The sequence below is a fragment of the Denticeps clupeoides genome, chromosome 2 (assembly GCF_900700375.1).
Source record: "Denticeps clupeoides chromosome 2, fDenClu1.1, whole genome shotgun sequence".
Classification (NCBI taxonomy): domain Eukaryota; kingdom Metazoa; phylum Chordata; class Actinopteri; order Clupeiformes; family Denticipitidae; genus Denticeps; species Denticeps clupeoides.
The window spans coordinates 29114569-29134126 of record NC_041708.1 but is presented as its reverse complement, the minus strand read 5'-3'; the positions used below and the strand labels follow the sequence as shown (position 1 = coordinate 29134126).

Sequence of the window (19558 nt, the reverse complement as noted above, 5' to 3'; positions counted from 1 at the left end):
AACAGAGGTTGTGTGTGAGTGGAAAGACCCTGAGTGTTCACATACAGTACAGGCCAAAAGTTTGGACACACCTTCTCATTCATGTGTTTTCTTTATTTTCATGACCATTTACATTGGTAGATTCTCACGCTTTGCTCTGATTACTGCTTTGAACACTCTTGGCATTCTCTCAATGAGCTTCAAGAGGTGATCACTGAAATGGTTTTCCAACAGTCTTGAAGGAGTTCCCAGAGGTGTTTAGCACTTGTTGGCCCCTTTGCCTTCACTCTGCGGTCCAGCTCACCCCAAACCATCTGGATTGGGTTCAGGTCTGGTGACTGTGGAGGTCAGGTCTCCACTTTTTGTTAAGTACACAACTCCTCATGTGTTCATTAATAGTTTTGATGCTTTCAATGAGAATCTACCAATGTAAATGGTCATTAAAATAAAGAAAACTCATTCAATGAGAAGATGCGTCCAAACTTTTGGCCTGTACTGTAGTCTGGTGATGAGGGCCCAGCTTATTGTTATTGTAAATTTCCCACTAATAAAGGGACTACTAAAGCATCGTCTCTTATCTTGTTTGACAATACACTGCACAATACTGTAAACGTGTGAATTCTGTGCACTTAAAATGCGACCATACCACAAATTTCCTGTGGTGGCTTTTGTATAACTATAAACACATATTGAGGACAATGACAAAATCCTGCCTTGTGTATTACGCGCCGGCGTGACAAAGGCGACTCTTTGGTGGACTAAGGGGTTTGAGCGCCACCTATCGTCCGCGGAGGCCATGAGCCGGGAGGCGGAAGCGTTCGGCGCTCTGTGGGGTTTTGCCGCCTGAGCAGGGACCTCGCTGCTGCGAACATGTCGGCGCCAGACGGCGACGTCGCCGTCGCAGGGCTGCAGGGCCACCTGCTGAAGCTGCACGCCTTTCTTGGCACCTCCGAGGCCCGGGACGCCGCTCTGAGGTGCCATGACATCGTCGGGGACTTGGGACAGGAATGCCTGATGGCCAAGAGTGAGCACGAACTTGGTGAGGGAGCGACGAGCGACAGTGAAAATCTGCGTATAATGCGAAATGTTAACAGCAGCGCTAATTGCAACTCCAGGGTGCAGTGGTGACCTAAGGAAGCGGCCACGTAATCAGAAGGTTGCTGGTTCGAATCCCGGTCTGCCGAGGTGCCACTGAGCGAAGCACCGTCCCCACACACTGCTGCCCACTAAGGGTGATGGTTAAAAGCAGAGGACACCTTTCGTTGTGTCACCGTGTGCTGTGTTGCAGTGTTTCACTTTTTTTAAACGTTTTTGAAACGCATTGCTAAACCACCATTTCCAATGTAATTCCTGAAGACCTTTGAACAGCGAAGATGCAGTGCAGTGATTCTGAGATAAAACAGTATTTTGTCCTGGCCAGTCCTCCAGACGTCGTTGCTGTTTGCGAAAGAAAATGGAATCCTCGCTTTTCTCAGGAGATCCCTGTCGAATGAAGAGGTAAACACACTCCCCAGAACCTTGCAGAACAGAATTTGAATGGATTGAAAGAGATCTTGGGGTTTGCTCAGTGGCTCCTTTTTTTTATCTCTTCTTCTGCTCTCTACCCCTCTCAGCTCCGAGATGTGAGAGTGGACGTTGTCAATTTCCTAATCCCATTTGTCCAGAAAATGTCTGCCGCTGTCCAAGGGTGGGAGAACAATTATGCAGTTGAGCTGAAGGTATGAAATCCAGGCATGGCACATAATTTTTGCCACGTGCAAATCGTATTTCTGCAAGACTGCTGTTAGCATTCAATCTCACGCTTGTCGCTTGTTGTCCTTGTGCGCAGCACTTGTATCTGTGGATCTATCAACTGAGCAGTCTGCATGTAGTGATGTTTGCGGTGTGTCCCCTGTGCATTGTTTAGGATGTTTGTCTGGTCGCGTACACAAAGGACAAAGCTGCAAAATGCAGGGGCCCAGTTTTGGATCTGCTGATAAAGGTAAATAACGTCTCATTCGCGCTGCTGTGACGAGATTTTGCCAGAAGTGTCTTCATTTGTATCCTCAGTAATTCTATTGGGCGATTCGTCTTTGCAGGTCCTGTATTTAACAAAGGACTCCAGCATTGCCCAGGATTTAAGAATTAGGGATATGTTTAATAAGTTTTATAGTGAAATCAGCCAGAAGACCAAGATTGCTGACACCGGTGAGTCAGTCTGCTCTGTATTTCATTATGGATTTAAGTCCATATGTTGTATGGACCACAGACATTGGGCTGGATGGTGAAAATACAGCGTATTATGGTACAAAAAAATACCTGCTATATGTATTGATTTATACAGTCATATCTGCATTTTTATTCAAAACAATGGAGAATTCATTTTATTGCAGTACAGTATGCACGCCACCAGATGGCGGTCCTACTGCCATCTGGACTAACTGCAAAATTAGTACCTAAAACATCTCCACTGTCTACTCTGTCTGTACTCGAACCATTCTGTCTGCCAGATCCATAACCATGAAGTGGACCCTAACCCTAGGTGGAACAAAACAAACAAGAACACAATAAATTGAGATGTCAGACTAAACACTTCGGTCGATGACACTCCCCCTTTGCTTTTATTTTTATAGTTTAGCAGTATTTTTTCCTTGACTTTACCTGCTGTTCATAATCAGTTACAAAATAATTTTTCACATAATTATGTGCACTTACATGTACATGTAATCAAATATTTACTGTGCTCTGCATGTGTGTGAGATCAGTCAGAAGACTTGGATCACTAACCGCTGTTTCGCTGGTGATCTGCAGTACTTGGTTACATCTATGAGCTTCTGGGTGTTTTGGGAGAAGTACATCCCAGTGAGATGGTCGGAAACTCTGACAAGCTGTTCAAAGCATACCTAGGAGAACTGAAAGGACAGGTAGCAGATAATTTTGAATTCATAATTTACAAAACTCAGCAAATTGAACCTGTGACTGATGAGCTCTGTGTTGCAGATGACTTCATCTACCAGGGAGCCCAAACTTCCTGTGGTAGCTGGGTGCTTGAGAGGGATAACAGCACTCATGGTGAACTTTACCAAGTCTGTGGAAGAGGGTACATGTTTTGTATATAATATACGGTCAAAGCGATTCCATATTTACATATCTATTAAACTTCGTACATGTGTGCAACTAAGCAATGCCAAGCTGTCCTTTTTATTTATTTAACACCCTCACCAGATCCCAAAACCGGCAAGGAAATTTTTGATTATGCACTAAAGTCAATCTGTCCACAGGTTTGTCTCTAACTTCAGTCTGTCATAGTTAAAAAAAAAATCATGTGTTGCTATTTCTGTTCTGTCTGTTTTTCTACGTAATATTTTATGTTCTTTTTTTGGTTATTTCAGAGTGAAATGAAGCGTTATGCAGTCACCTTTGGTAAGTTTTATTACTGACTTCTCAACTGTGTTTTTTAGTGCACATAATATAATGGAATTAATAAAGATTTCCAATGTTGAATCCTGATGGTATTTGGTTCCATCACAGCTGGCCTCAGATTGTTTGCTAAGCATGCTGTTCAGTTCAGCAGTTGTCTGATGGAGCACTGCAGGGTGCTGTTTGAGGTGATGTCCAAACTGTGTGGACACATCAATGCTGAGATGAAGAAGACCAGCTATTATGCCCTGGAGTCTTTTCTTAAACAGGTGAGCCTTGCATAGCTAGCATGGACAGTGTAGATAATATATAAAAATCAGATATTTAGAATTTATTTCCTTGAAATATTTTCATTCAACAGGTTGCACTCCTTGTGGCTGATAACATTGAGATGCACAAAAGCGAACTGAAATTCTTCATGCAAAAGTTCTGCACCATCATAAAATCAATGAATTCCACACACAAGGAGCTATCTATTGCTGTCCGAGGATATGGGCTGTTTGCTACGGTGTGTTTTCCTGTATTCATTATTTCTATTAAAAATAAAAACATTTTGATGTGAAACGACATTTGCACAGTGAATGCAAGTGAAAAATTCAGCTCAGCCATTTTTTGACATTGCAGCCATGTAAAGTGGTGTGTCCTGAGGACGTAGACTTGATGTACACGGAGCTGATCCAGCGCTGTAAGCAGATGTACCTGACTGAATCTGACCGGGATGAGGACAATGTCTACCAGCTTCCCAGCTTCCTGGATTCTATTGCTTGCGTTCTTATCCACCTGGACAAGGTAACAAAATGATTAGATAACATCTGTTTTACTGCTATGCTAATTACTTGATCTTAAATGTGCTTTTTAGAAATTTGGACATCATAATTGCTTTGGGTACCATATAATACATTTATATTCAGAAAGAAAGAACATTTTGAATAATTCATAATTAATTGCAATAAATCTGCAAAAATATTTTTCCTTACATTACTACACATCTTAAATCACTTGCAGATCCCAGAGGTGTACACCCCAGTTTTAGAGCGCCTCTTAGTGGTTCAGATTGATAGCTTTCCGCTGTACAGCCAGAGAATGCAGCACACAACCTGCCGGGCCATCATTAAAGTCCTCATTGCCATGGCAGCCAAAGGACCAGTGCTTTGGAGTTTCATCAGTTCCGTTGGTAAGTTTCAAATTGTATGTGAGTGTACTGTTTATTAATAAATAGATTTACAGTAATGTATTGGACTAAGTAAATGTAATTATAACTGAGAAAATAATCTGTTTGTTATTAGTGCACCAAGGCATAATCCGTGTTTGTTCCAAACCTGTACTTCTGTCTGAGGTGAACGATATATTTATATTACTATAACTTATATATTTAAACATAAAATGATTGTACTGCCACTGAGCCACACATATCTTGTTTAACAGTAGATGTTTTTGTGGTTGCACATTTCCTGTTTAAGGAGGAGGGAGCCCCTCGGCATCAAACTAATTCTGAAGAGGAAACAGGGGAGTCAGCCCAGGTGCGCACTGGGAAATGGAAGGTTCCTTCTTATCGGGATTATCTGGATCTTTTTCGGGGTATTCTGGACTGTGAAAATTTAAAGGTATTTTTTTTATTATTTACTCTGTGTGTGTGTGTGTGTGTATTTGTTCTTTTTACTACAAAAATTTAATTTCTTAATTTTAGTGCTTTTCTGTACCCAAGTAACACAAGTCCTTTTGTTTAAGGATACTGCATTTCTGGATGGGGCATTGGAAGCTCAGAACGCCAACCTGCCATCACTGAATCGGCTCCTCTATGATGAAGTGGTTAAGTCGGTTATGAAAATAATGGAGAAACTTGACCTGTCTGTGCAGAAGATCAATGCAGAGGAGGAAGGAATTCAGGTACTATTACTGTCACCAAGCCAGATAATTTAACTAGCACATGTTTCCAAAAGGGGAATTACAGAGTTCGTATGACTTTATGTTGTTTGTTTACAGAGGGATTTCAGCAGTGACTTGATGCCCTCATCAGACCCCACTTCACACCTCTTGCCCAATAAACCCAAAGACTTCACTGCCTTCATCAACCTGGTTGAATTCTGCAGGTGCTGCTGTGGGATCAGGGCTTGGCATGAGGGATTACTGCACTACTGAGTGTTTGAAGGGGTGACAAGTGACCATTTCTGTTCCCTTCAGTGAGCTGTTGTCCCAGAAGAGGCTTGAGTATTTTCAGCAGTGGATGTATCCTCTGAGCCACAATCTCATCCTCCATTCCATTCACTTCCCACTCGTCAGCGGCTTCTACAAACTGCTGTCCCTCTGCATGGCGATAGCGAAAAAGATCAAGTATTTCCAGGTTGAGCTTGCTTTGTTTTGCACAATTATCTCATATTCCTTGTAGATCTTTCTCATTAATGGAATGGAGGATGCTGTGACTTAAACTTGCTTATTTGAAATGCAGGGTGTCAGCCCAAGGAGTTACAATTCTAAGGACCAGGACCCAGTGAAGTGTGGTTGCTTTGCACTCTTTTCCAAATTTGGAAAGGAGGTAACATATTTATTCATTTGTGTCTCAGCATGACATTGTTTGGGTGTGAGTTAGATGAGTATGATGTGTCGCATCAGAATAATTGTATTGATTTCTTGATCAGTGACATGCTTTTACTCTGCAGGTGTCTGTCCGAATGAAGCAGTACAAAGATGAACTGCTGGCTGCCTGTCTAATGTTTGTGCTGTCTCTCCATCATGACATGGTTGCATTAGACATGAAAGCATATGTTCCAGCACTTCAGGTAAGAATGGAAATGCTTTAGCCACAGACTTGAATCAGTATTTAATCTAGTGATTGTCACGTTTCTAAGTCTAGGGGTCTAAGAAATGCGACAAGGGTGTGGAGAGAAGGACGTCCACTGTTACATACAACCAAACAAAGCATACAAACAGTGCTTTTATTTGCAGTGAGCTAACAGGTACAATAAAACAGCAGACTCAGCACAGCTAACCAACATCAGTACAGACCAAAGGAAGGGATGATCCAGCGGTGATAACTTAATCATGCACAAAGGTTAACAAAAAGGGCACAACTAACAACAAAGGGTCTATCACAAAGCAACAAGACACACAAATGAGATCCGCAATGGAGCTCCTTGCAGATCTCCATGGACCCTGGATACCTCCTGAAAGAGTCAGGGCCTAGCAGACCCTGGGGACCTCCCGAACACAATCTGAAGTCTCTATATATAGGTGGAGGTGACCAATAGGCAGATGGTAGGTGGAGCTGGTAGGATTCAACTCCTCCCACGAAGTCAACCTAAAAGAGACCAGACGCAAAAACAGCCAGCCACACAGAACATGTTGGAGCGTATGTCCAGGAACATAACATGATTTACTGCAAACAATTCAGGATATGTTTGTAATGAAAATCCTTTTAGCGCATTTTATCAGTACAGAGCAGGAGTCTCCAAACCTGCACATTTTTTGTGTTTACTTTAATTTAAGTGTGGTCGAACTTGGAAGGATCTAAGCTGTGCAGAACTGGTGCTTTCCAGGTCCATGCAAAAGTCCACTCATTCAATCACTCAATCATTTGTTATTTTTCATTAAATGTGTCTTTGATCTTTTTCATCACAGACTGCTTTGAAGCTGGGCCTGAGTCATGCTCCCCTGGCGACTGCAGCACTCGATGCCTTGGAGATGTGGTCGTCTCGAATCCCACCAGAGACCATGCAGCCTTACTACTCTGATATATTGCCCCATCTGGATGGTTATCTCAAAACAACCTCAAATGGTGATTTACTTTTTTCAAAGATGTGGTGATATATATATTTTTTTTATGTTTATCTTTGCTGTTAGAAAACAAAATGTGGCCAAATGGGCTACAAATATTCAATCCATTTTCTTAGAAATTATCTTTAATTTATAATTGAATATTTTACTCCAGACAAAGATGACAACAGTATAGAGGTGCTGTCTCTCTCTTCCGGAAGTGGAAAGGGATATGGCAAAGTGATGATGAGGCTCCTGAAGAAGTCCAAAAACCTCCCTGTGGTAAGAGCCTCATGGCACATCACCCAGTTCTTAGAATTGGTTAGAAATGTACTTTCCTAAAAAAAGAAATATTTGATGAGTATCACATTGTTTGTGGCTTTTCCTCAGGGGGAAGAGTCACCCATTGCTGTAGTGAGGCGTCGGGTCGTTCAGCTACTGGGCCACCTTGGTGGACAGCTGAATAGGAGCATGGTGACAGGTATGTGAGTCTTGTCATAACCTTAAAGTAACTTCAGGTGAATGTCTTGAATTGTCGCTGAGTTAGTTTGGGTTGTAGACATAACTGACCAGAATGGTTTGGCAGTGCTTTGTTACAATTCCTGTAATAATTGCAGCTTATCTCTTCTCTCTCCAGCCATATCAGCAGAGGACATGATGAAGAGGTATGTGGCGTGGGACAGTGAGAGGAGGCTCAGTTTCGCTGTGCCTTTTTCTGATATGAAGCCGGTCATTTACCTGGACTGCTTCCTGCCACGCATCACAGAGCTGGCACTGTCATCTAGTGACCGACAGACCAAAGTAAGGCTTCATTAATATTGTCTATTTATATTGGCTTATACATAATATATGAGCTATATGTTTAATAGTGTTTGATTTTGAGATTTATGCACCAAATATTTTATTATACTTGTTAAATGCAAGTATGTGTGTGCATAGGTGGCTGCGTGTGAGCTTCTCCATAGTCTGGTGGTTTACATGGTGGGTAAGGGTGCTCAGATGGTTGAAGGGGAGAAGTCCACCACGCCCATGTACCACCTGCACAGACGTGTTTTCCCTGTGCTGCTCAAACTCGCATGTGATGTGGACCAGGTAAGCGTTTTGTACCTTGTTTACACCCAGCAGCAATATTTGCTGCTCATTTACACTCAAAATGTCTGCCAAGAAAACAACAGTTTTCTAATTGTTCGGCACAAAAGTGGGAGTAAACTATTCTGTACTGCATGCAATGTTGTGGTGGAACACAAATGACAGTCCTCAATTGAAAAAAAAAAGTACCACCAAGCAACTCACGGAGAGTTGCAGACATGTGCGACCAGTCGAGGCAAATCACCCTGATTGAGTCTGTTGCAAGGGTTTTTGTCAAGGTTCTTTTGACATAGACAAATATAGCCATTTGAGAAGCACCTTCTTGGGAAACGTGTACCAGTGCATTTATATAAATAAACAACATTACGTGGCATAAATTGATTAATTGTTATATTTATGTATTAATTAAAAACAAATGTAAGATAATTTGCCATGTTCACTTATTTCAGCAGTTTCACAGCAACCCTACCCAGAAAAAAAACAACTTTTGTCGCAACTTTTCACTTAAGTTGCCACAACTTCAGATGTTTTAGATTGCAACAATCCCAAAAGTTGATCACGAGTGACTGTTCCATTAAGTTTCTCTGATACACACCATTAATAATATATCTGTTTCCTTACATTCACAGGTGACCAGGCAACTTTTTGAGCCACTGGTGATGCAGCTCATCCACTGGTTCACCAACAACAAGAAGTTTGAAAGTCAGGACACAGTCGCTGTATTGGAGGCTATTCTGGTAAGATGGCAGGTTCTCCAACATCAATTACATTATGACATCATTATTTAATCTGATATAGGCTAAACAACTTTCAGATTAACATTTAAAAAAAAAAATGTAATTTCTTACTGACCCATGGCTTGGTTTACAGAAGAACTGAGGCTAAATATTTCAGCTATTATGTCACAGGATGGTGTCATTGACCCCCTGGACAGCACCTTAAGGGACTTCAGCGGCCGCTGCATCCAGGAGTTTGTTATGTGGTCCATTAAACAGACTACGCCCAAACAGCAGGAAAAGAGCCCAACCAACATCAAGTCCCTGTTCAAACGTATCTACAGCCTGGCCTTGCACCCCAATGTCTTCAAGAGGCTGGGCGCTGCGCTGGCCTTCAACAGCCTGTACAGACAGTTCAGGTGAACCATCAGTCCTGAAACACACTGATTAAGGTCTTGAAGTGCTATGGGTATAGGTTGGTTGTGTGTGTAAAATCAGCACTTCATACTTTTTTTTTCTATTTGTCAGGGAGGAGAATTCCTTAGTGGAGCAGTTTGTGTTTGAGGTCTTTGTTGTGTTTGTGGAGAGTCTGGCTCTGGCCCATTCTGATGAAAAATCACTAGGCAAGTTCTATTTCCTGTTGCCTTGTACAGTGGTATTTTTATATTCTGTGTTTGCTCTGTTTTGTGCTGGTTTATTTTTTGTATCTGTGTTCACTTTAGCTGTTTTTTTGTGCTGTTGTTGTGCTGCATTTTAGATCTTAACACTTGATCATTTACATTGTGACTGGGTCTTTGGGTACTCAGGAACAGTTCATCAGTGCAACTGTGCCCTGGATCACCTGAAGAGGATAATCAAACACAAAGCTGCTTCTCTCAACCAGAGTGCCAAAAGAAGAGTTCCCAGGTTAATGTGCTATTTTCAGCTATTAAAAAGCCTTGCTTTAACCAGATAAATAGTGGGTTGGCCATAAGTCATTAAAAGTAGATTAAAATTATATGATATTCAACTTTTTTTATTTAATGTCTCTTCTCCAGGGGGTTTCCTCCAGATAAAGCAGTCTCCTTGTTGGATGTGGTGATGTGGCTGCTGAAGCAGTGTGGTCGACCGCAAACTGACTGCAGACACAAATGCATGGAGCTCTTCTATGAGTTTGTTCCTTTACTACCTGGTAATTCAGATCCTTTCATTTCATTATCTACATTCTGATTCTTTTACCTACCCAGAGAGATTAAATTCATTTCTGAATATACTACGGGGCAGTGGTTGGCCTTGCATGTAAGGTAGCGAATCTGTAATCGGAAGTTCCCCGGGAGCCTTTTGTGTCTGCCCACTGCTCATAAAGATGATTGGTTAAACGCAGAGGACACATTTCGTTGTGTGCACTGGGTGCTGTGCTGCACAGTTTCACAATGACAGGGAGGCCATTAACTTGGGTAGTAGCCTAGTGGGTAACACACTCGCCTATGAACCAGAAGACCCAGGTTCAAACCCCACTTACTACCATTGTGTCCCTGAGCAAGACACTTAACCCTAAGTTACTCCAGACTGTCCCTGTAACTACTGATTGTAAGTCGCTCTGGATAAGAGTGTCTGATAAATGCTGTAAATCTAACTTTTATTCTCTGATATATTTAATTGTTGACTTATCAATTCTTATCTTATCCTCCCTCTAGCCTATTCAGGCTTCTAGTTATTACATCAAATATCATCTATTCTCCCCTTTTTCCTTAGGGAAGAGCCTCCCCGCACAGTGGCTGGAGGCTCAGCTGAAGCGTCATGGACCTGGCTTCCTCATCTCTTGTTTGGAGGGAGGGGGTTTGCTCTCCCATCCCACCCTCAGAGATCTTGGGGGAACCTTCACAGTCAGAGCCACCCTGCAGTGGTTGGACATGCTACTGGCTGCGCTGGACTGTTACAACACCTTCACTGGACTCAGGCTTGTTCAGCCCCAGCAGCTGTTTGGTGAGGCTAGGATTAGTGACATTAGATACCAAAGGCATATTGAACCTTTTAGTTTATATTTCATAAGTTGTCTCTTAGAACTTTAGCTTTAAATGTATTTTGGTCTTTGAATTGTTTTAAAGCTGGACTGACATGGAAGTTCCTTTTTTCTATGTCATTACAGCTTTACTCCCATTGGATAGTTTCAGGGTGGCTGACTGCAGTGGGGGAAAAAAAAAGTTTTTTGCTGAAGTTTCATCAATTTAGCTCTTCATTGACATGCCAAATTTCCTACCAAGTATTCAAGTGTTGTATTAACTTTGTGTTGTAAAGGAGGATGCATTATGCTCTTATGTTCTTCTTTATTTTCCCTCAGACACAGGTGAGATGTCGAGCTTCCTGTCGGCTGTGCATTTTTTCCTGATTCAGTTGGCCGGACAGGACCTAGAGGCGGCAGAGAGGTGTTATGGGTCAGGAGGTCAGATCTCTCTGTACAGCCCCCGTGAGAGAGAGCTGTACAGCTTCAGCAAGTGCACAGTTATTGTGCGACTGCTGGAATTCATCACCATGGTGCTCAGCAAGTGTCAGCAGGCTCTATGGAAGGTAAAGAGCTGCAATGTTGATGAAATTAAATTGAAGATGTGTCTGAATTGTCACAACCAGTTTGTTAAAAATATATATAAATATATTCATATTTCTGCAGATACTGGAGGGTGAACTTTTCGTTCCAGCTTTTTTTGAGCTGGTAGCCATGACCATTTGCAAGCCGTCCACTGTTGGTTTCAACATGGCTGATCTGGAGGTTGTAACAAACCTGCCAGTGGTATGTGTGCCATTGCTGAAAGCCCTGGTTGCTTCACCTTACAGAGGTAACATGGAGGATTGCATCAGGAAGACAATCACCGCTCAGAGGTTGGATATGTTTGAAAGCTGAACAACAGTTGTTGTAGTTTCTGTAATTCTTCATAAAATAATGGACACTCGGTGACCCCCAAATTGTAATTTGCCTCTTTGTTTTGTCAGTGTGGAAGATCTGTGTTCTGTAGATCTGTATGACACAGACACTCACAGCAACCAAGCTAACATGGAGCTTATTCTGTCCGCCTGTAAACAGCTGCACCAGGCTGGCCTCCTTAGCTGCATTCTGTATAAGGTAAACAAAAACAGCACAAACAAATGTTTAAACGTAAAAAAATATTCTTGAAACTGAGCATAGGTTCATTTTTAAATTTGATGTCTTGACCCATGGTGTTCACATGGCCTCCATTCCTCACTACAAGTGCTTTACTAAAATCTTTACTGCTCTTACATTTGAGTTTAATGTGATCCAACTTGCTGCTTTGCCACACAGGATGCCAGTTACAGCTGCTCTCTGGGGAACAAGCTGCTCATGGCAGTCTACAAGGGCATTGCCCCGGGAGAGGACAGGAAATCCCTCCCCTCTATGGATGTGAGCAGCAGGAAATTGGCAGATGGACTGGTCCAGCTGGCCTTCTCATTGGGTAGTGAGGTAAGAGTAGACATATGCCAGTGGTCATCACCAAGAACACTAGATACATGGATTCTTGTGCAAATAATTAAATGTAAATAGTTAAATAGATTCATGTTTTTTTCTATTCTATTGTCATGCAATCTGTTTTTTGTAAAGGTTCTGCCAATGTGTCTATAAATGATTTTTGATTTTAAATTTTAAAAAATCTTACTGCTTTACAGAGTGAAAAGTTGGTGGATTTGTTGCTCAACACCATGTCCCTGTCAGTGCCTCTCTCTGGCAGCCTGAATCGCAACTATCTGAGCTTCTCACATGGGGAGTTCTTCTACAGCCTCTTCCACTCCACTGTTAACACTCAACTCCTACGCTGCCTAGATGCCACTGTTCCTCTGCTGCTGGCTGCAGCCACCAGAAACCCCAGCATGGTAACCACAAGTGCACACTATATTTTAAGTTGTATAAACTCAGTATTTGTATTTAATTTCATTATTATGACATCAGGATATATTTATATTGTAAGATGAGATTTTTACTCAGTACATTCATACCTGTGATATTGTTCCTATCAATATTTTCTGACCCCCCTCTGACAGGTTAGCGTTTTGCTAAATGGCATGCTGGATCACAGCTTCCGAGAGCGTGCAGTGAGGAAGAACCAGGGCTCTCGATTGGCTGAAAAGGTTCTAGATGGGTGGGATTCCCTGAAACCATGGTGGGGTGGTCCTGACTCCTCACCCAAAAGTAAAACGTCCACTCTGACCCTGCTTTCCAAATTACTACAGGTATACCAGCAACCAGAGTACATTCAACATGATTGTTTAATTGTGTAATGTTCCTTATTCATTTTAAATACTTTCTTAAGCATATTTTTCATGATGATACCTGTATAAATAAACTAAAATATTGCTGTAATATTTTTTTCAGATTGACTCGTCTGTCTGCTCCAACACAAGCCACCAGGCCTTTCAGGCGGTCTTTACAACTTTCACCACCCTAATCATTGACATGAGTCTGCCTTTAGACCTAAAGGTGAGCATTGCCAAGACTGTGTTGGCAAAAATTGTGGTTGTTGCCTTCTTTCAGGCATCAGTCTCCTCAAATTGCTATGAGCTGGTAGTGCAAATACAAAATATAAATGGTGTTGTTCAGACAGCACTCATATAATGGGTATTTTGGCCAATCGTTGTGTCCATCAGAGTCAGACATTGGTCCTCGTGCCGTTCTTCACCGCGCTGCCCGCAGAGCCACTGGCCAAGCTACAGATGTCGCTGGAGTCCCTAGTGGCCTCCCACTTCCCCATGAAATCTGATGAACTCCCCCGCGGTTCACTCCAATGCAACAACTACATGGACTGCATTCGTAAGGTCAGCTATAATCAGCTATCGTATTACAAGTTTAAGATTATGTATTTAAAATACTTATATATTTATAAATATATATTATTTCTTATTATGTTTATTATACTTACATTTTTATATTTATTCACATGCTTATCCTTAATGTCTTCAGTAAACAGAAGTATGTGTTTGTGTATTAGTGTGGAATTCTTTGTGGTTTCTTTATAAATACAACAATTCTTGTAGTTTTTAGATGCCTTGGAGCTTTCCCAGAGTCCCATGCTGCTTAAGCTCATGGCTGGAGTTTTGTGTCGGGATAAGAAGCACATCATGGAGGAGCTGTTCCAGAACTGCTTCCTCAAACTACCCAGGCAGTGAGTAGAATATTTTAGCACTGAAATATTGCTGGATAGTATATTGGAGGCCATGTGTCCTCTTAATGCATGATGTGTTTGTACTGTGATCAGTTCTAGTGCAGAAAAACAGGTGCTGCTTCTCTGTACCGTCTATAAGACCTTCAAAGACTGCGATGTCCCAGTAAATGAAATGCTGCTGGCTCTGTCAGACCGTGTGCTGATCCCGCTGGCCACACACTGTAGCTCCAGAGCCCTCAGCCAGTTCTTCATCTCTAATGTTGCTGATATCATGGTCACTCTGCTGGGTCGCTTTACAAAAGTAAGGGTCGCTGTGTTTAATGTAACATTCAGACACAAATTTATAATTAATATATTTGAAATGAACAGTAATACAGCTGTTGAAACGAAAAATGATTTTTTTTTTCCTCCTCAGGCAAATGAGTCTGCATTTAAAACTCAAGTGATTATGAAGAGAGGCTGCTATAAACTCATGGAGCTGCTGTACTCTCGTCTGCCTAAAGATGAGCTTTACTCTAAAGACTCCCAGATCAACCAGGCCTTCTGTGGCTCAGGCAAAGCTGAGGGCAACGAGCTGTCAAAGGGCCTTCTCAAGTAAGAAGATAATTTTTTTTCTCTTCAGTCAAGTATTGTTCTTATGTACCAAATCTGTGGTGTTCTTCTTTTTTTTGGTCATTAGCTGAGAAAGGTACCCAGCCTGTTTCTCCATATCATTTGTTTTTTTGCTTGACAGGTCCTGTTTTGAGGCCTTCACTGAGAATATGACAGGAGAGTCCCAGCTGCTTGAACTACGCAGGCAACTTCACTGCTCTGCCTATAACTGTGCCATCGCCCTCATCAGCTGCAGCTTCAATGAGACCAAATTCTACCAGGGATTTCTCTTCACGGAGAAACCAGAAAAGGTGAGAGCTCAGTAGAGTGAAAAATTCAGAAAACTAAAGATAGAAATGTCCTTTACTGTGAATGCTTAATTTTTTATGCCCCTTTCAGAATCAGTTGATATTCGACAACCTTATAGACACTCAAAGGCTTTACAATTTTCCTGTGGAGATTGATGTAAGTATAGGTTTGTTGCTAGTTATTGTGCTGCATTAAATAACTATTGTTCTCAGAATAATATTGTTTTCGTAACAGGTTCCTATTGAACGGAAGAGGAAATATGTGATGATTCGCAAAGAAGCTCATGGGGAGAATGGAGGTGCGATTGTGGTGTAAAAACGTTGTTGGAAGAGTAAAAGAGCAGTTACATTTTATACTTTTATTCCAAATCAACTTGACCAGTGTACTATATTACACCTCTGAGCATGAGAATTAACCCGGGTTAATGTCATTTGTTTTTGTAGAGGTACCAGTCTACCTCTCTTCCCAGTCTTACATGGCTGACAGCAGTCTGAGTGAGGAGATGAGTCAGTTTGACTTCTCCACTGGGGTACACAGTTTCTCATACAGTTCCCAGGATCCCCTTGGTCGCAGGAAGAGCAGTAAAGTACAGGTAGCTTTTAGTTTTACATTTGTATAAAAGTGGTGTATGTATTTCCCAGCCCTTCATGCCTATTCAGCCAGTAACAGAGCAACAACTGTGTGTATAGGAACAGGCTAAGGCTGCTTCACAGGATGAAACAGTGGAGCTGGAGATGGACGAGTTGAACCAGCATGAGTGCATGGAATCCATGACTGCACTGATCAACCACATGCAGCGGAATAACATCACTCCTAAAGTGGAAGAGGTGTGTTACCATAATTGTGTTTCCCTCAAAGGAGTGAAGATTTAATTTTAACAAATGAGGGGAAATTGTATACAATTTAGTTATGTTAATCAATAAAGAGTAATGAATGAACAGCAGTCTTGCATTTGTTGGAATTTAATATGGCTTTCAGACATGCACTGTCGGTGTTGTGTCTTTGTGAATTAGGGCACTATTGCCAGTGAACTTCCACCCTGGATGAAGTTTCTTCATGGGAAGCTGGCAAATCCATCTACTCCACTGAATATCAGACTCTTTATTGCCAAACTCATTATTAATACAGAGGAGGTGATTATATTCATCTTTCACCAGCAAATACATCAGTACATCTGCATTTTCCCCTGTCTTTCTCCTTTCTGATTATTTTGTCATAAAATGCAGCATTTTCTCATCTTTTTTATTTTTTAAGGTTATAAAACTTAACTTTATCTTCAGTATGTAAGCACCAAGGCAGAGAAAATTTCTTCATGAATGTGATTGTCCTTGTGCCCTGCACTCTGTCAAGGTTTTTCGTCCCTATGCAAAGCACTGGCTTGGTCCCCTAATCCAGCTGGTTGTCTCAGGGGACAATGGGGGTGTGGGCATTCACTTTATGGTGGTGGACATAGTAGTGACTGTACTATCCTGGACCAGTGTGGCCACACCAAAGGTTTGTTGAAATTATCATTTTATATATATATATATATGTGTGTGTGTGTGTGTGTGTGTGTGTGTGTGTGTGTGTGTGTGTGTGTGTGTGTGTGTGTGTGTGTGTGTGTGTATATAACTGCTGTTTCACATTCAACTCTTGCCCTTCAGGGCAACACCAGAGATGAGGTGCTGGTCAATCGACTGCTGGAGTTCTTAATGAAGCATAGCTATCACGAAAAGAGGCCGGTGTTCAGGCATAACCTGGAGATCATCCGCACTGTGGTTGAGTGCTGGAAGGAATGTCTGAATGTGCCTTATAGGTCAGTACGATGCTTTGCTCACAATTTGGAATAAATAATTTCAGTGTTCACTGATTAGTTTTAATAGAGCTTAATAGAGGCAAGTGCCTTTTTTTAAACTGCCACATGTCTGTCTTATACCCATGATTGAGGTCTCTTCGTGTCACTGACCTTTTTTACAGTCTGATCTATGAGCGCTTTGCTGGAACAGACCCCAACAGAAAAGATAACTCTGTAGGGCTGCAGCTTCTTGGAATCATGCTGGCCAACAACCTTCCCCCGTACGATGCTGGGTGTGGCATTGAAAAAGACAGGTAATGAAACAAGACAGGAGACAACCTGTTCACACAGTAGTGCACCTCCATTAAAAAAAAACCTCATGGCCGATTTTTTGAATGTCAAATGTTTGCTTCATTCCAGATATTTCCAGTCACTTGTCAGGAATGTTGGCTTCATCCGGTATAAGGATGTACACGCCGCTGCTGCAGAGATCATTGGCCTTATTCTGAACTACCAGGCTGAAAAGAATGTATGTAAAATAAACAACTTGTGGTCTAAGATTCACATGATAGGGCTGGGATAACAATGTTTGCTAGAAGAGATGGCTGAGCCTTTATTATTGCTTTTCTAAAGTATTTATTGGAACATTTTATTGTATTAAAGTCTCATGGTTTTTTCCAGCAACATGAAGAATCCTTATTCAGTCTGATCGTTGAAAAGTTGATTGCTCTCAAGAAAGACAAGGAGGATAAGTTCATCATCTGCCTGAGCAAAGTTTGCAAGCACTTCCCCCCTGTAGTGGACCGGTAAGCATCTACAGCCTCAGTCTGAAAGGCCTGGCAAGGTTAACCCTGGCTGTTGGCACATATGCAGATGAAGTGCGTGTTTGTTAGGTTGCATGTTTTGAGTTTGATTTATTACGATTTCTTTATTTGCCTTGTTTATTTAAAGGTTTGTGAATGCAGTCTTCTTTCTGCTGCCAAAGCTGCATGGCATCCTGAAGACCTGCTGTCTGGAGTGTGTACTAAGTAGAGCGGATGTCATCCCTGAAATATTCCTCCACCTCAAAACCAAATCCTTCACTCAGATCATGGGCCATAGGTGAGCAGGTGTTTGGATGTAAAAATGTTGAATTTCAAATATGATGAAATTCCAATTACAGATTTGTGACGTGTGAAGACCTTATTGTGGTGTGTGTGTGTGTGTTTGTGTGTGTGTGTGTTTGTGTGTGTGTGTGCGTGTGGTGTTTTCAGGGATGAGGCAAGACAGAGGGTGTGTCTGGACATGGTGCATAAAATCCTGCCTGTGCTGAAGCCCACAGAGCTACAGGAGATCCTTCCTAGCATCTCCTCTTTCACTTCCCACCCTTCCCCTGTTTGCCGAGAGCGAATGTATGACATACTAATGTGGATCCAGGACAACTACGGGTACAGTCATATCTTTCTCTGCTCCTACTACTGAGCATTCCAGTATATACTGTTTATTGAGTACTGTTGCTCAGTGTAGTGTCCTGTGTTTGTGTTGTGTTGCCCATTACATTTTTCACTAGCTATAAGTGGAAATTATAACTAAACATGATTTGCCCCTTTTTTATTTTGAGAATATTTCTGATGATGCCTTTGCATGAAAGGAATATAAACAAGAAAGTAATTTCAAAACGTTATAGGCAGGGAAATAAGTAATTTTGTCAAGCATTGTTCTGCACTTAGGATGGTTGAATATTTCGCTCCACAGAGATGCTGAGAGCCGAAAGGATCAGACTTCAGTGGCAGTGCTGAGTGCAGCAAAAGATACTCTGCTACAGGGTCTGACTGATGAAAACTCTGGCCTTCAGTAGGTTCCACACACATACATCATATACTACACTAGGCCCACTTGGAAACTATTCAATATTCTATTCTAAATGATTTACCATGATTACCATTTATATAATCTTTTACAAATATTACCCATGGTTTTATTAATATTAGTAAACCCATTAGTATCTTAACCTATACATATTCACCTCCAGGCTATATGTGCGCAATTTCTGGAGCAATGAGCGTCGATTGCCACAGGCAACACTGGATCGCATGTTGGTGGTCCTGCATTCACTGTACACCCCCCAGATTGAGGATCACTTCCTCAGCCTGGCCACTGACCTGCTGCTGGAGATGACCAGCCAAAGCCCGGACTACACGCGCAACATGTTTGAGTACCCTCTATCTGAGTGCAAGTTTCAGGTCCGCTCTCCCAAGTATCCTCATTTCTTGTATTTATTTGTGTTTTGGGAATATTCTACTTCTGTACCTGAAATCCTATTAGAAAAGTTAAACCATTTCTACACAGGACTATGTGATAGACTCTAACTGGCGGCTGCGGAGTACAGTGCTGACGCCCATGTTTGTGGAGACACAGGCTTCCCAGGGCCCTGACAGAACCAGCTCTCAGCCGAGCAGTATTAGTGGCCAGGTCAGGGCTACTCAAGGTAGCCTGGAATTCACCCAAACCCAGGCTCCTGGATCAGGTAATTAAGCTGGTTTCTTAATCCAATTATGCCCATTTTTTATAGGTGAAAGGACAGTGCAGTTATGTGTTTTGTGTGTATTTTTGCATTTAGGTCGGCACACTGCATATAACTGGCTGACAGGCAGCAGCATAGACACTCTTGCAGAATACTCGTTGCCACCTTCAGAGGGCAGCTCCTCCCTGCTGGTGTTTGAGAAGAAGGCTCAGCGGCTGCAGCGCTGGAGGAACGTTGGCCCAGGATTTGGCTCCAAGCGCCTTGCTGCTCCCAGTGATGAGACAGACAGCAGGAGTACAGG

At 42.0% G+C, this 19558-nt stretch overlaps 1 protein-coding gene across 3 annotated transcripts in view; it reads left to right on the top strand.

Annotated features, from left to right (window-relative positions):
• Positions 1–799: 799 nt before the first annotated feature.
• prkdc (protein kinase, DNA-activated, catalytic subunit) overlaps positions 800–19558 on the top strand; it is a 32269-nt gene continuing 13510 nt past the window's right edge. For 2 of the 3 annotated variants that reach the window (XM_028970293.1, XM_028970292.1), the window contains exons 1-59: positions 800–1018; positions 1400–1476; positions 1593–1697; positions 1886–1960; positions 2058–2166; positions 2770–2882; positions 2959–3058; positions 3184–3239; positions 3351–3381; positions 3490–3647; positions 3740–3886; positions 4003–4167; positions 4384–4552; positions 4665–4714; positions 4839–4982; positions 5107–5265; positions 5362–5468; positions 5560–5719; positions 5825–5911; positions 6036–6155; positions 6994–7150; positions 7304–7410; positions 7519–7609; positions 7766–7929; positions 8068–8220; positions 8847–8954; positions 9126–9352; positions 9462–9556; positions 9740–9839; positions 9971–10104; positions 10668–10898; positions 11254–11480; positions 11581–11789; positions 11901–12030; positions 12229–12387; positions 12591–12794; positions 12963–13151; positions 13294–13398; positions 13566–13733; positions 13953–14080; positions 14174–14381; positions 14496–14674; positions 14814–14982; positions 15071–15136; positions 15215–15278; positions 15424–15572; positions 15670–15807; positions 15994–16113; positions 16331–16474; positions 16624–16775; positions 16937–17068; positions 17175–17283; positions 17436–17560; positions 17706–17855; positions 18008–18181; positions 18489–18587; positions 18766–18976; positions 19083–19260; positions 19354–19557. In XM_028970293.1, the coding sequence (XP_028826126.1) occupies positions 850–1018; positions 1400–1476; positions 1593–1697; positions 1886–1960; positions 2058–2166; positions 2770–2882; positions 2959–3058; positions 3184–3239; positions 3351–3381; positions 3490–3647; positions 3740–3886; positions 4003–4167; positions 4384–4552; positions 4665–4714; positions 4839–4982; positions 5107–5265; positions 5362–5468; positions 5560–5719; positions 5825–5911; positions 6036–6155; positions 6994–7150; positions 7304–7410; positions 7519–7609; positions 7766–7929; positions 8068–8220; positions 8847–8954; positions 9126–9352; positions 9462–9556; positions 9740–9839; positions 9971–10104; positions 10668–10898; positions 11254–11480; positions 11581–11789; positions 11901–12030; positions 12229–12387; positions 12591–12794; positions 12963–13151; positions 13294–13398; positions 13566–13733; positions 13953–14080; positions 14174–14381; positions 14496–14674; positions 14814–14982; positions 15071–15136; positions 15215–15278; positions 15424–15572; positions 15670–15807; positions 15994–16113; positions 16331–16474; positions 16624–16775; positions 16937–17068; positions 17175–17283; positions 17436–17560; positions 17706–17855; positions 18008–18181; positions 18489–18587; positions 18766–18976; positions 19083–19260; positions 19354–19557 (8158 nt within the window). In that variant the 5' untranslated portion in view covers positions 800–849. Of the gene's footprint in view, positions 1019–1399; positions 1477–1592; positions 1698–1885; positions 1961–2057; positions 2167–2769; positions 2883–2958; positions 3059–3183; positions 3240–3350; positions 3382–3489; positions 3648–3739; positions 3887–4002; positions 4168–4383; positions 4553–4664; positions 4715–4838; positions 4983–5106; positions 5266–5361; positions 5469–5559; positions 5720–5824; positions 5912–6035; positions 6156–6993; positions 7151–7303; positions 7411–7518; positions 7610–7765; positions 7930–8067; positions 8221–8846; positions 8955–9125; positions 9353–9461; positions 9557–9739; positions 9840–9970; positions 10105–10667; positions 10899–11253; positions 11481–11580; positions 11790–11900; positions 12031–12228; positions 12388–12590; positions 12795–12962; positions 13152–13293; positions 13399–13565; positions 13734–13952; positions 14081–14173; positions 14382–14495; positions 14675–14813; positions 14983–15070; positions 15137–15214; positions 15279–15423; positions 15573–15669; positions 15808–15993; positions 16114–16330; positions 16475–16623; positions 16776–16936; positions 17069–17174; positions 17284–17435; positions 17561–17705; positions 17856–18007; positions 18182–18488; positions 18588–18765; positions 18977–19082; positions 19261–19353; position 19558 lie in introns of those variants that run through there. The other variant, XM_028970294.1, reaches the window with a different exon arrangement.